This window comes from Oryza sativa, chromosome 3 (genome assembly GCF_034140825.1).
Source record: "Oryza sativa Japonica Group chromosome 3, ASM3414082v1".
NCBI lineage: Eukaryota > Viridiplantae > Streptophyta > Magnoliopsida > Poales > Poaceae > Oryza > Oryza sativa.
In genome coordinates this window covers 8,479,016-8,492,334 of record NC_089037.1, presented here as the reverse complement: position 1 = coordinate 8,492,334, position 13,319 = coordinate 8,479,016, and the positions used below count along the sequence as shown (strand labels likewise).

General features: G+C 48.9%; 3 protein-coding genes and 1 long non-coding RNA gene across 12 annotated transcripts; 2 read left to right on the top strand and 2 right to left on the bottom strand.

The window, feature by feature from the left end:
- Positions 1-283: 283 nt before the first annotated feature.
- LOC9268957 (putative metallophosphoesterase At3g03305) lies at positions 284-4,866 on the top strand. Of its 6 annotated transcripts, none has more exons than XM_066309115.1 (5): positions 284-659; positions 1,788-2,029; positions 2,986-3,394; positions 3,547-4,506; positions 4,586-4,866. In XM_066309115.1, the coding sequence occupies exons 1-4, from the start codon at positions 389-391 to the stop codon at positions 3,576-3,578; spliced, it is 954 nt and encodes a 317-aa protein (XP_066165212.1). In that variant the 5' UTR covers positions 284-388; the 3' UTR covers positions 3,579-4,506; positions 4,586-4,866. The 6 variants fall into 5 exon arrangements, with proteins under 6 accessions (XP_066165212.1, XP_066165215.1, XP_066165214.1 ...); XM_066309118.1 differs by having other exon boundaries at positions 2,977-3,394; XM_066309117.1 differs by adding an exon at positions 2,608-2,671 and having other exon boundaries at positions 2,977-4,506.
- Positions 4,867-5,191: 325 nt separating this feature from the next.
- Positions 5,192-7,562, bottom strand: LOC4332316 (dynamin-related protein 4C). The gene has a single exon (XM_015774759.3). The coding sequence runs from the start codon at positions 7,373-7,375 to the stop codon at positions 5,339-5,341; it is 2,037 nt and encodes a 678-aa protein (XP_015630245.1). The 5' UTR covers positions 7,376-7,562; the 3' UTR covers positions 5,192-5,338.
- A 272-nt stretch (positions 7,563-7,834) lies between these two features.
- LOC112938287 (uncharacterized) lies at positions 7,835-9,222 on the top strand. Its single transcript, XR_003241393.2, has 2 exons — positions 7,835-8,254; positions 8,466-9,222. It is a non-coding gene; the product is annotated as an uncharacterized lncRNA (long non-coding RNA).
- Positions 8,705-12,881, bottom strand: LOC4332315 (myosin-binding protein 3). Of its 4 annotated transcripts, none has more exons than XM_015776905.3 (4): positions 11,406-12,881; positions 11,031-11,330; positions 9,560-10,922; positions 8,705-9,229 (listed from the first exon to the last, which is right to left on the bottom strand). In XM_015776905.3, exons 1-3 carry the CDS (start codon positions 12,550-12,552, stop codon positions 9,586-9,588), a joined length of 2,784 nt encoding a protein of 927 aa, XP_015632391.1. In that variant the 5' UTR covers positions 12,553-12,881; the 3' UTR covers positions 8,705-9,229; positions 9,560-9,585. The 4 variants fall into 4 exon arrangements, with proteins under 4 accessions (XP_015632391.1, XP_015632392.1, XP_015632393.1 ...); XM_015776906.3 differs by having other exon boundaries at positions 9,560-10,919; XM_015776907.3 differs by having other exon boundaries at positions 11,031-11,249.
- Between the last annotated feature and the right edge of the window lie 438 nt (positions 12,882-13,319).

The window sequence follows — 13,319 nt, the reverse complement described above, 5'->3', positions numbered from 1 at the left end:
TACAATTTTGCCTTTTCTTTTTCATCATACGGCCTATAGAGCACAGTGCCACAGACTGGCCAATGGCCACGAGCACGACGACGAAGATTAACGGGCCCATGGCCGAGGACGGAGGCCCATCAGGCCTAGCCTATAACGTTTCAGCCCAACATGTAAAAGGCCGGCACGTCCGTGGTTCCGCCCATGCGTGATGGGCCCACATGACCGTGGTCATGGGTATCCAGTTCCGGTTCTGGGCTAAGTCACTGGTTCGTCTTAAGGCTCGGGTGGCCCACGGCCCACCAGGCCGGGCACTCTTCCTCCCCGACACGGCACCACCGCACCACGGGACGCGGCGGCGTAGAGATTCCCCGCCGCGCCGGATCCCGAACCCGTTCACCGCCCAGCGATGGCCTCGCACCTCCGCTCCCCGCTGGTGCTTCTGCTGCTGCTCGCCCTCCACCGGCTGTGTGCCCCGTGGCTGGTGGTCGCCGACGACGGCGCCTCGGTGGCGAGGTCGGCCTTCTCCATGGACGGCGACGTGGCGTGGGTGGTGCAGGTAAGCGACCTCCACATCAGCGCCTACCACCCCGACCGCGCCGACGACCTCGCGAGCATCCTCGGCCCCGCCCTGCGCGCCATCCGCCCCCACCTGCTCCTCGTCACCGGCGACATCACAGGTGAGCGGCGAGCCCCCTTCTCATGTATCGTCAAATTTGATTAAAAAAAAGTCACGAATTGTTCCTTCATGCATCCATTTTGTACAGTTGTTTGGTAAGGAGCATGGCAACTGCCGAGAAATAGACCGTATCTACTCTGGTTTTGACATATTGCAAGTGATCGGTGTTGAGTGGTATTGTTATATGTGGGAAATAGCAGTATATAAACTCGATTAGCTATGCTGTGAACGTAGAATCAACTTCCGTATAAGCTGTGAACTCGATTAGCTATGTGGGAAATTATGCTCACAGCATGAGCTTTTTGTTACAGTTGTGCTGTTAAATGCGCATGTACTTCTGAACTAATCCCATCTAGTACATGATGGCACTGACTACGAAGGAATATCATGTTCTGTTAATGAGAATCTGCAGAAAATTCTGATTCATTTCCATGTAGCGTAGGCAGGTTGAATTTGTATTTGTGGTTGCCAAGTATTGCCTAAAAAGATCAAATGATACAGTAACTCAGAGTCCATGGCTCCATGCCATGAAACTTGAGAATAGCTTCATTAGTTAATGCAAGGTAAAGCATACAACTTACAAACTACCATAAGGTTAGTAGATCATTTTTCTAATAAACTCAGCTAGCGTAACATCCATAAACATATTCTGGAAATATCCTGGAGTTATTGGCCTAACATTCATTTCAACTATTTGCATGAAGAATATGACTCTGAATTTGTTGTATAAACCATTAAATTCTCCAATATCGTATCTAATGGCGACATACATGAAAGCTGCTTTGTTACAACAAATGGAGATAAATCCCAAATCACTTGAAAACATTACTAACTGTATTTTTTATATTTGGAAAATATTTATTTGTATGTGGAAGGTCAAATATTGGAAAGTTGATTTGGTAGTAAATTTGGATAACTTCAATTTTCGTCCCTTGCTATAATGCATTTCCTTTTTTCACCTTGAGTGTACATGTTAATTTGTTAGACAGAAAGCCCTTGCTAGAATAATAAGGAAATGAAACAAGCACATATATGGTTGATGCAATTGAATGTATATGTTGTTCTTGTAGTTTTATATATTCCTATGACTGTATAATAATTTCCAGTTTTTTCGTGGGATGTTAACAAGATGCAAAGAATAGGAGAAAAACTACGTCAAGACAAGATGAGAGGGAATGGATTACATACAAAAAAGCTATTGATGCAATTGTTGGAATAGGTGGTATTGATAAGAGCAGGATATTTGATATTAGAGGTAATCATGATACATATGGAGTTCCCTATAGGGGAGGAAAATTGGATTTCTTCTCAACTTACAGTGTGAACTCACAGCTTGACCGATTAAGCACCATCAGTAGCATTTTGCTTCAGGTACTCCTTATCTTCTTGTCTGATCTCCTTGTTAGGCACAATTAATTTTGTTCATAGTCGTTTATCATGACTTATTATTCGTCATGCGCATAATCCAGTGTACAGTTATCTTTCAATTAATCCAGTTCTATATTCTGCTTCTTTGAAGATGTAAAGCATACTATAACATATTTGCTGTCAGAGCTTCAGTTGAACATTGACCTGCACTTTATACCGCTGATTACTGTGCACAGAATTAATGCTCCTCTGCCTTGATTATTGAACGTCCTCTTTGGTTAGCTGGTAGAACAATATCTATTGGTCCATAATAAATATTACTCTCGTGTGATACTGGGCATGTAGTACTACAAATACATCATGCTTCAATATCATACTGATGATACTTGAAGCAGAAATGTACGATAAGCTTGAACATAGCACTAAACCATCTTACTCAATGGAGAACAGCTCTTGCTAACTAGACTTGACCATCAATTATAATTTACTAATAATTGCATTTATATGTAACAATAATGATGTAGTGTGCTATACTGATGTCAATGCACCTTCAGACTCGCTTAATGTACACTCAATAGCAGGACAGATGAAGGTGGCTATACATTCAGCACTTAAACCATAACTGGCCTGTGTCAACCTACAATGGTAGTTAAATTTACTAAACTATAACTCTATTTATCTTTGGCAGCTATTACGAATCAAATTATGTCTTATCTGTGCCTTATAATTTCCGTAACCCACTTTGTCTCTAGCACTTATATAGATTTCTAATGGTGTCATAACAGTACTAGAGGAGATTTTTTTTTTTATGTTGGGCTATCTGTGCATAACACATTGTCTATGTTGGATTATCTGTGCATAATACATTGTCAAAATTCTTGTACCATTTATATGCCACGCATCTCTGCTAATTCTGCTTACAATGCTGGGCCTGAATTTTATCCTAAAAGGTACTGTAGGGACGCAGGAATTATCTCTTCCTTGGCATAGATGATACAATGAGTATTGGCATTCGATATCCAGCTAATTTATTTGGCCATCCTACTGATAAGAGGATAGACGCTGTTAATTCAGAACTTCAATACTGGTCCAATCATTCCAATGTTCCAATAACAAAAGTAGTTTTTGGACATTACCCTATGTCATTCACTACTTCATCTCAAAAAGGACAACGTTATGAAAGTATATTTGCAAAGCAGTCAATTTCAGCATACCTATGTGGCCATCTGCACGCGAAAATTAGTAAGCAGCTTTGGCGGTTTCATGAAATGAGTGCAACAACACAAGAGCAGAAATCAAGCTATTGGGAATGGGAACTTGGAGACTGGAAAGAGTCAAGACTGATGAGGATTTTAGCAATTGATGGAGGTGCAATCTCTTTCATAGACCACACACTAAAACAGGCATTTCAAACTTCCATCTTGATCACATACCCAACAGATTCAAGAAGTATGAATACATTGGAATCAATGAATTGGTCAACGAGAAATGATATAAATGTTCTTGTTTTCTCTAATCAGGTGATCCGCAATGTGAGTGCAAGAGTTTTTGACTCTCATAATGAGTTTAAGATAGTTGAAGAAATACCACTGCAGCTTGTTGCCACACCATCTGTTCACAAACCTTTGTTCCATGCGGAATGGAATGCTGAAAACTACAAAAGTCCATCCCCTACTCGCTACTGGCTGCAAGTTTTTGCTCAGGATTCTCAGGGTGGGAAGACATCAAGCGAGCGACGACCATTTTCAGTTGAGGGTAAAGTGCAAATTCAATCACGTCCATGTCTGAACTACTTGATTTTTGAAGTCCAATGGGAAGACATGTATCAAGTTCTTCTGTGGAGTAATTTTGCCTTCATAATTGTACTATTGTTTGCTCCCAAATTGCTGTATCATTTTATGAAGAAAAGTTTGACATACCAAAGATGGACCGTGTCAGTTATGCTATCCCCTATCCAGCCGAGGAAAGCTTACTTTTGGTTGGTCTGGTTTCTAATGGAGGGTGCAAGGAGTAGACCCATCTGGTTTTCTTTGCTCATATATGTTATTTGGCTTATTGAAATGCCATGGTTTTGGGGTCATGCGACATCTGAGAAAGGAGAAATTGCTCAAATGTACTTATCCGGATGGAGCATCCCATCTCTTGGTGAAGACTTGACCTGGAACAAATCGAGCAACCCAGATGTGCTGGTTATTACACTGCCTTTCCTATACCTGGTGGTTGTCCCAGTTGTAGTTGTAATATATAGTTTGTTTGCAGAGAAGGCTGTTGCTTGTTTGCGGCACAGCAGAAGAACAGAAAACACGGTCAACCCAACAAATTCAAACCCTGAGTCAGGATATCTACTGCCAAGTGCTTCAGTGTCTTTAGCGAACCTCTCAGACAAGAAAATTCTCTCAATGGTAATGAAATTCTGTGGCGGCTGGACAAGGAGGGTGCTCCTATTGTTGTGCTGTATCATTGCGGTGATACATTTGAAGGTGCGTACCTATCTAAAACACCATCTGCAGACTGTACCATCAATTTCATGTCTTAAATGTTGAATTGCATATCTTGCAGCTTTCCTCAAGGCTAATGTCAGCTTATGGAGCCAAACCAGTAGCCTTTTCTCCTCCAGTAACGTGGATGCCGTTGTTATTATTAAGTGCTACTGCCTATTGTACAATGCCCAACACATATTAGTGCTGTCAGCTATTTTTGAAGCACGAGTATATTAGATAAGGGCGTGAAAGGTACTGTCCTTTTGTTGTACTTGAACGTGGTGTGAATCGTTTATCACCAACAAAAAGCTTTGTACAATTACTCGATGTTTCAGTTAATAAAGTGTCAATTTCATTTCATGGACGGCAATTCACGTAAAATTCTATATTTTGTAAAATTTATTTATTCTAAGAGTACATTTTTAAAATTCTATATTTTGTAATATTGGATTGTAAATTTGTAATGCTTTCAGATTTACTAACTTGCGTTCAACATCCGGGCAAAAATAAACAAGGAAATATATAGGTGTTTTCCTCACTAGACCCAGCAAATATACTTGGGCTTTATCCATACTAAAGATACTTATAGAAAATTACAATGCATACGATAAATTAGTACGATTTTTGCATACATATATGTATCAGCGCTGATACATATATGTTTCAGTTAAACAAAACAGGACAATTAGTGATGCATATGCCCACCGCAACATTACGAATCAAAAGTTAACCATAACAGCAGACGGCAATCAACTTAGGTTCACAGCTAGCGACACGCCACAACAGCACATGGCAACACCATAAATCCAAAGTTTTGACCTAAGGCAACAGCCTAAACTTCACCTGCGGCGCTGATCCTGTCCATGATGTTCGCGACAACCTCCTTGGACTGCCGCAGCAGGACGATGCTCTTCTTCAGGCGCTCGCGCTTGGCGCCGGTGCTCGGCGACGGCGCCAGCATCCTCTCCACGCCGGCCATCTTGTTGCCCAGGAGCTCATCCGCGAGCTCCGCCTCAAGGTCGTGCTCCACGAGGCGCTTGACGACCCGAAGCACGTGCAGCGCCAGCCCGTCGACGAGGCGGAGCACGATGCTCCTCCAGTACGCGGTGAGCCGCGCCCTCAGGTCGAACGCCTGCCCGGCCAAGCCGGCGTGCGCCCTCAGGTGCGAAACGTCCACCTCCCCAAAGCCCTCCAGGGTGATCCTCGCGGGCTTGGAGCCGTCCTCCACGGCCTCCATGAAACTATCGTGGCCCTCCATGATCTCCGTCCACGTCCTCATGTAATCCGGGTTCGCCGTGTAGTCGGAGACGAGCTCCATCTCGATCAGCTCCTTGACGTGCTGCGCCGACCGCGCCCGCGCCTTGTCCATCAGTGTCTGCACGGCGCGGCGGCACGACGGCTGCACCTGGGGGAAGTTCTCGGAGTGCTTGAGAAGGATGTTCATCACCACATCCTCCACGTAACCCCACACCTCGTTCACGAGCTCGTGCGGCACGTGCATGACGGTCTCCACCTTCTTCTTGAGCAAGACGAGGAACGCGGACCTCGGGAGGAAGTTGGGGAGGTTGATCCCCTTGGTCTCCTCCAGGACGCGCACCTCCTCCATCAGGAACATGGCGTCGTCGTCGCTGCTCTTCGGGCACTCCGCGGGAAGCCTCCTCTTGTAGCCGTCCATCTTCTCGGCGATGCGTGCGGTGCCGTGGAAATGGCGGTCGTCGGGGAACTCGTCGAACTCGCCTCGGACGAGCACCTTCTCGAGCGAGGCGCACACCTGCTTGACGATGTGAAAGAACGCCCTCACCGCGTCGGCGACGTTGTTGAGGTCCGGCGGCATCTGGTCCAGCTCGCTGCTGTGGCGACTGAGGCGGTCGTTGATCTGCTTGACGATGTCCGGGAGGCATTTGGCGATGATGGTCGCCTGAATCTGCATCAGCCTCTGCGCGAGCACCGGGATGCCGACCATGGACTTGTCGATCTTGGAGAGGAGGGGATGATACTTGAACAGCCGCTCCTCCTCGATGCGCGCCTGGTCGTACGTCTCCTCGCCAATGCGGTTGCGGACGCAGACGTAGCCGAGGCCGATGTTGACGTCGTCCATGGTCACCTTCTCGAGCAGGCCCTCAGGGGCCTTGTCCGCCTTGGTGACGACGGCGAGCGTGCGCTCCCCGGTGCGGTCAACCTGCTGCGACATGCGGATGGACTCGCACGTCGGGAAGTCGACGGTGGCGGAGAGCACGTTGAGGATGATGCTCTCCTTCGGCGCGATATACTCCTTGATGATCTTGGCGATCTGGTCGTAGATGTCGTCGGGCTGGCCCTGGACGGGGACGCGCGTGATGCCGGGGAGGTCGACGAGTGTGAGGTCGGGGACGCCGCGCTTCCGCACGACGAGGGTGATGGGCGCGTCGGAGATGCCCTTGCCGCTCCCGGCGATCTCGGCCGTGGCGGCGTTGATGGCGTCCGCGACCTTGGCCTCCGAGGTGGTCACCACGCGGCCGTTGCTGTACTCCAGCTGCAGCTTGGGCGAGTCGGCGGAGGGGTCGTCCTGGAGCCGCATGACGAGCGGCACGCGGGTGCAGATGCCCTGGCCTCGCGGGAGGCTGATGCCGGCGAGCGACTCGAGCACGCTCGACTTGCCGCTGGACTGGTCGCCCACCACGACGATGGTCGGCAGCTGGATCCCCTCCTGCGTCACCTTGAGGTGGCGCAGCCGGTCGACGGCGTCGAGGAGAGGGCGGATCTGGTCGTTGTAGGACTCCGCGATGGCGCTGCTGGTGACGACGTCACTGGCTGCGACCAAGGCCTTGGAGTCGCCAACCAAATCCTTCGCGCTCTTGGTCGCCATGATCGGAAGCAGCTTCTTGGACATGGGTGCAGCAGCTAGTGTGGGTGGCGTCAGGGCGATTGGAAGAAGCAGGGGAAGGAGATCGCTGTGGTTGTGAGTTGTGCCACGCCGGTGAGGAGGGTTTTAATGGCGGGGATGGGTGGGAGAATGATTGCCCGGGAGGTGGAGCGCCGCGCACTGGAATCCCTTCTCGGAAGACGAGGGGGGTTTGCGCGCGCCGGGAATCGGAGCGGCGGCCGCGGTGAAGCGAAAGTTCAGTACACGAGCCGACGAGCGCGTCTTTTCGCTTTTCGAGCTTTGTCTTGTTCTCCTGGAGAAAGGTGGGCTGCTTTTTAGACACCGATTGGGCTACTCTACTACCGGCCCGTGGATTGGCCCATTACTGAAAGGCTCACTTTGGCAGGACCAGTTCTCATTCAGCCCGATCTAACTTTCAGCCCATAAACAATCGTGAAGTACTCCGGAGGGGCCCGCGTGAAAAATAGGTCAAGACGCAGCCCGCACCTCGATTGGATGGTGCGCGGCGACCCGATCCCTGGATCGCCTGTACGGCCAGTTCATCTCGCCGGCCGACGATGCCCGGAGCTCCGTGGGCCTCCGCACGTCGGTGACCCCGCCTGATCACTGCTGGCAGCGCGCGAGCAATTCGACGAGGTTCCATCTTTGAGGTCTTTGTTCGCGCGTGTCGCCTGCAGCGCTCGCGCACACCACGTGCTCGACCAAATGCTCACGAGCCGTAAGAGGCCTACCCAAGACCGGGGGGGGGGGGGGGGGGGGGGTCAAGTACGCCGGCGACGAGGGGCGAGGGGAACAATGGTGGGCGAGATCGAGTAGTATCAGAGGCCTTCGCGCCGCGTGGTACCCCAACGTCGACGCCGCGAGGTTCGCCGGCATGGACGCATGGTGAGTTTCAACAACTATACTCTTTCAGTCTTTATTTCTATATTTTCGGGGGCCAACAATTATACGCGTACTGTATTGCAACTGCGACTACACCATTGTTAGTCTAGTAGGTCTAGCATAGAAAATGCAACGAGTATACTTTGCATTCTCTCCACAGTCCACAACTCCAGATTATTGAGTCCATTATGATCAGTGGGGCCTAACCTTCCAGGCTTCCACGAGCTGAAGAGTGAAGACAGCTCAAAGCCAGACTTCAAAGTGAGCATAATTGGGCAAGCCAGAGTGCCCAGTTAATCATGCTATCATAAAGATGTGCCAGTAGTACTATACTAAGTAATCTGTACATCTATGGCTTCTTAAGTTTTAGGGAAGAAAAAGGAAGGCTTCTTAAACTGGATGGGAGCAGAGGATTTAATAGTGTACAGCAGAAGCACAAGGACCAGAGAATCGTGGCAAATGCAATAGCAATTCATCATTTCCGAAAGGATTGCTTTCTTCATCAAATCTGGCTATAAAAAAAGAACAAACCGCACGTACCAACCATACAAGCTACAACCTCATACAGAACAGGACAAACTCATGCACATTCCTACCTCTGCACAAACAATTCTGAAAATTGAAGAAAAAAAAAGAAGAGAATAAATAATAGATCCTCCACATCTCCACTCAGACTAACTTTACCTTTTCTTTTTTTCCCCTAAGTTGTGCATACATCCGAAGCTGGCACCAATGATTCAACATTGTGCAGCTTTGGAAGGACTAATGATTTCTACAACTACCACATCATAAAGCCGGCAATGCTGGACCAGAAACAAAAGGAAGAGGCTTTGCTTCCGTGCCACCGGCAAAATGAGCAAAACCTCCCATGAAATCAGCCATTATCTTTCAAAGGTACCATCACCAACCAAGTACTTCAGATCATTCCGATCGACTCACCAAAGCCGATCCACTAAATCAATAGCAAGCTACGGTAATCTGCAAAGCATAATTGATTTTGGACGTTATTGATGGTAAACAGCTATCTGAAAACAGTTAAGGAGGATATGGACTGTTTCAGTAACACAGAATTCAGTACTGTCCAAAAGTATAAATACGAGTGCTAGCTTTTACTGTAGAAATTATTGTCTGCATATTGGATGCTCTTGATGTTAATCTATACCAAAATTATGTTATTTTCTCCTGAAAATATAGTTCACACTAGTACAATCAAAGATGCTTCCTAATGTATACCTTCTGAAAAGTATCACCCACCCATTGCAGTGTAGTAAAGAAAAAAAAAAGAAATTTCCAGGAGTAGGAAATTACCACATGTTATATATAAGAGGCATGTGCTATGCTGAATTTGCAGCAAGGGCATCACCAGCATGCTTAACATGAAGTTCCACGCTCCGGAGTTCGCGAAGATGCTGCAAGATCTCTTGAAGAAGGTCCATGCCCCTGTCACCTTTCTTCAGGGACTTGATGCAGTGCCTGAGGAACTCCTTGTCTGCCTCTAGTGCTTGCAGTCTCTCGTATACATGATCAACCTCCTCTATTATTGCCAGCCTCTCCTGTTCTTTTACAAGCACAGAAACCGGTTTTGTCGAATTATCAACTTGCACATCCCCAACCCTTGCAGATGGTGTCTGATCACTGCTCTCATCTCCAGCTGCATCGAATAGAGGAAGAAGACTCTTTCCCCTGCAAATAGAATTTCGACCTTCAAACTTTGCCTTGTCACTGGTGATATCACCATTTCCCGGAGAATGGAGACCGTCAGCCGACAGTTCATATTCATCTGAAGATCGGCCCACAGCAGCACTGGTGTCGTTGATGTCATCATCTTCCAATGTGAAGAGCCTCTCCTCCAATGTCTTGAGCTCTTCCAAGATAGATAGCCTTTCCATCTCAAAGTACGTCAAGGAGTCATCAAGAGCCACCAGATGTTTCTTGTTTTCTTGATCTGTCCTGGGGCTAAAAGCAGCATGAGACGGGCTCTGAAGATTGCTGCCATCCGGGGACTCACCTAGTTCGCAGTATTCATCGGAGTGCCCGTCACTGTCCTCACCACTGGATGACACAGAAGTGCCATTACCATTGGGGCTATGCCCGTTAGCCTTGAAGCTTGCCATTCTCCTCCTCTCCTTGTCCTCGTAGTGTAGCACCTTCTGCCTGCACATATCCAGCTCCCTCTCCAGTTCCTGCTTCTCCCTCTCCCTCTTGGTGACCAACTCGTTCAGCAACTGCAGCGCCTCCTGGTCGTACTCCGACTGCTCCTCCATCATCCGTTGGTATTGCAGAGCCTCCATCTGCATTGCTGCCTTCTCTTCCTGCAACCTGTTGATCATTGCCATAGTCTGGTTGGTCGCGATGGCAGCGGCGCTCCTCTCTTCCTCAAGCTCGGAGTACAATGCGCTGAGTGCCTTTCGCTCCGCTTGCAGCGCCGATTTCAGCTGATCAACGGTGGAAGGCTCGGACAACTCCATCTCGCTTGCCACACTCCCGTCCAAAGATAAGGATAGTGACCGTTTCCTCTCAAGCAAAAACTTTTTGTCTGAGATTTGTGTGGCAACGCTGTAGGTCGGTGTCTCAGGTGCCTTGTCGTCTTCAACCTCGTTCTGTTCGTTTGGTGGCTGGTCTAATCTCTGGCTCGCCGTCGCCTCCTCCTCCTGTTCGGTTTCACTTGCTTCTAATCCAAACATAAGAAGTTAACATTAAGTTCATAATCATTTTGAAAGCATCTTGATGGGGGACAAGTTAATTACTAGTCAAATGCACAATCCGATAATTGTACTACCTTGCGCAGTTGGGTCTGTTTCATGGAGACTTTCCAATGGCAGTGGCTGCTCATCTGGGTACGCCAATGGATCAGTTGGCTCCTCAAACTCTGCTGATTCATGAAACGGCACGACATGGTCATCTTGCTCCCGTTCGCATATCTCACTTCCGATTGATACCTCACAGTTAGTGTCCACCTCTGCTGATCTGTTGTCATCTTCAGGAACTGCTTCAGTGACTGAAAGGAAAACGATGAGACTGGCATACCAGATGACAAGACTGGACAATTGATTGTCATCTTCAGAAACTTCTTCAATGACTGAAATAAAAACGATGAGAGAGGCATACCAAATGACAAAATTGGACAATCGAGAGAAGCCAATGATGATCTTACCTTCGGGCACAACAATTTCTTCTTCTTCAGCTGTCTCAACTTCTTCTTCTTCAACTGTTTCTTCTTCAGCAGTGGCATCTCCAATTTGAGCAACATCTTCAATAACCAATTCATCATCGTGGGGGATGATATTCTCATGAGGATCAGGTGGGCTTGTGACAGGCTCTGCACAAGGAACGGGCACAACAAAGTCGTCCTCAATCGCGACATCCGCCGTTGCAGCCGAAGAATCCAACATCCTCTTCTCCTCAAGAACAACTCCGATATCAAGATCTCTCAACTCGTGCTCGCCGTCGATATGGTCCATTTCTTTCTCCTTTTCACAGCACGCCTGATGCAAACCTGACTCGTCGGCGATTGTCATCTCATCGATGGCTGCCACCGACAGCAAGCGCTCGCCGTCGAGCTCGATCTCTTCTCCGACAGCCATGACTTCCAAGGACTCGTCCTGGACGGCGGCCATCTTCTCCTCTTGCTCGTCTTTATCGTCCACCTCTTCTTGCCGCTCTTCCTCCTGAAATTCTCCATGCTCTTCTTCGTTTTCCTCGTCGTGCTCCTCTTGAGCCAAAATAACATATCCTTGGTCTTCTTCTTCGCCGTGCTCTTCTTGAGCCAATGGAACATACCCTTGGTTTCTGTCTTCTTCGGTTGTCTTCTCCTCCGATTGGCCTTGTCCTTTATCCGGCAGCTCGCGCGAGGAGGTTTTCACAACGGCGTAGCAGCAAGAGCACACCGTGGCGCTCTCCTCCCCTGCATCTTTTATGCTCTCCTCCTTGGAAGAAGACAGGCAGGCCTCGCACATGTCGCCGGCGTCGGCGAGCCGACCGTGGTGCAGGCAGTACCCGAGCCCGGAGATCTCCGCCGCGTGGGCGCCGCAGAGGACGCTCCGCAGCCACCGCGCGCCATCCTCCTCCTCCGTCGCCTTCTCGAAGAGGCGGTCGACGCGGGAGCAGAGGAGGCACGGCGGCCTGAGCCCGAAGTAGGCGGCGAACCGGGCGATGGCGTAGGAGAAGAGCCCGTTGATCAGCAGCAGCGCGATGAGCGTCCACTCCAGGACGGCGTACGCCAGCGCCGACGTGACCCTCCGCGTCCTCCTGTGGAACAGCGCCGCCGCGAACCTGCTCGCCGCCGCCGCCGCCGCCGCCATCGCGCCCTCCGATCCTTACAAGTTAGTACAGCCACAGCATGAGAAAAAAAATTCCGATCTTCGCCTCGGCCTTGACGACTGCTTGGAATCTAGCTGCCGCCACGCCAAGCCGAGCGAGACCGAATGAATTCTTGCGGGTTGAAACTTGCAAAGGCAGCAGATGGAATGATTTGGGAGGGGTGGAGGCTTGGCTGGATGAGTTGTTTTGAAGCTTCTAGCTTTCACCTTTTGAGGGAGAAAGTTCGGGCCATTGGACCCCATGAGAGAGCTAGCTCGCTCTCATTTTTCTCCATTTTTTTTTCGCGTTTGAATGGAGGGAAGGGACGGATGACGAGGGTTAGGAATTCGTCCCGTTTGATGCGGCCGCCGGCCAATGGGTACGTACGAACCTTGGAGCCTGGTAAAATGGAAATGCTGCACCGGCCATGACGACGAGTCGACGAGACGGGCATGAATTGGCAAATTGCGTGGTGGTGAGCACGACTTGGGCAAGGATGGCCGTGCAAAATCTGGGGTGATTGTCTCCAGTAACCATTGGATTCTCTTTTTTTATGGCGATTCAGTGTCCCTGTCAACAGGTAGACACATCTTTTAATTTGTCATCGGTTGGAAAAAATGGTACGGAATGAAAGGAAGAACTGGCCTTAATCATACATCTCGGCACCAGCAATAGAATCCGATGCATGCATGCTCTTAATCGTACATGTACACTGGCAGGAACACCGGTCTTGTATTGCCATCGACGTGGTTTGTAGTTTGTTTGCCGT

What these genes read in the sequence shown, in the direction of transcription:
- LOC4332315 (XM_015776905.3), bottom strand. Translation starts at nt 12,552, where the DNA reads ATGGCGGCGGCGGCGGCGGCGGCGAGCAGGTTCGCGGCGGCGCTGTTC. An exon ending in AGAAATTGTTGTGCCCGAAG is followed by an intron (nt 11,331 to 11,405) that starts GTAAGATCATCA and finishes TTTTTATTTCAG; the next exon opens with TCATTGAAGAAGTTTCTGAA. An exon ending in AACAGACCCAACTGCGCAAG is followed by an intron (nt 10,923 to 11,030) that starts GTAGTACAATTA and finishes TGTTTGGATTAG; the next exon opens with AAGCAAGTGAAACCGAACAG.
- LOC9268957 (XM_015777535.3), top strand. Translation starts at nt 389, where the DNA reads ATGGCCTCGCACCTCCGCTCCCCGCTGGTGCTTCTGCTGCTGCTCGCC. An exon ending in TCAGTAGCATTTTGCTTCAG is followed by an intron (nt 2,030 to 2,985) that starts GTACTCCTTATC and finishes AAGGTACTGTAG; the next exon opens with GGACGCAGGAATTATCTCTT. An exon ending in TTGCGGTGATACATTTGAAG is followed by an intron (nt 4,507 to 4,585) that starts GTGCGTACCTAT and finishes CATATCTTGCAG; the next exon opens with CTTTCCTCAAGGCTAATGTC.
- LOC4332316 (XM_015774759.3), bottom strand. Translation starts at nt 7,375, where the DNA reads ATGTCCAAGAAGCTGCTTCCGATCATGGCGACCAAGAGCGCGAAGGAT.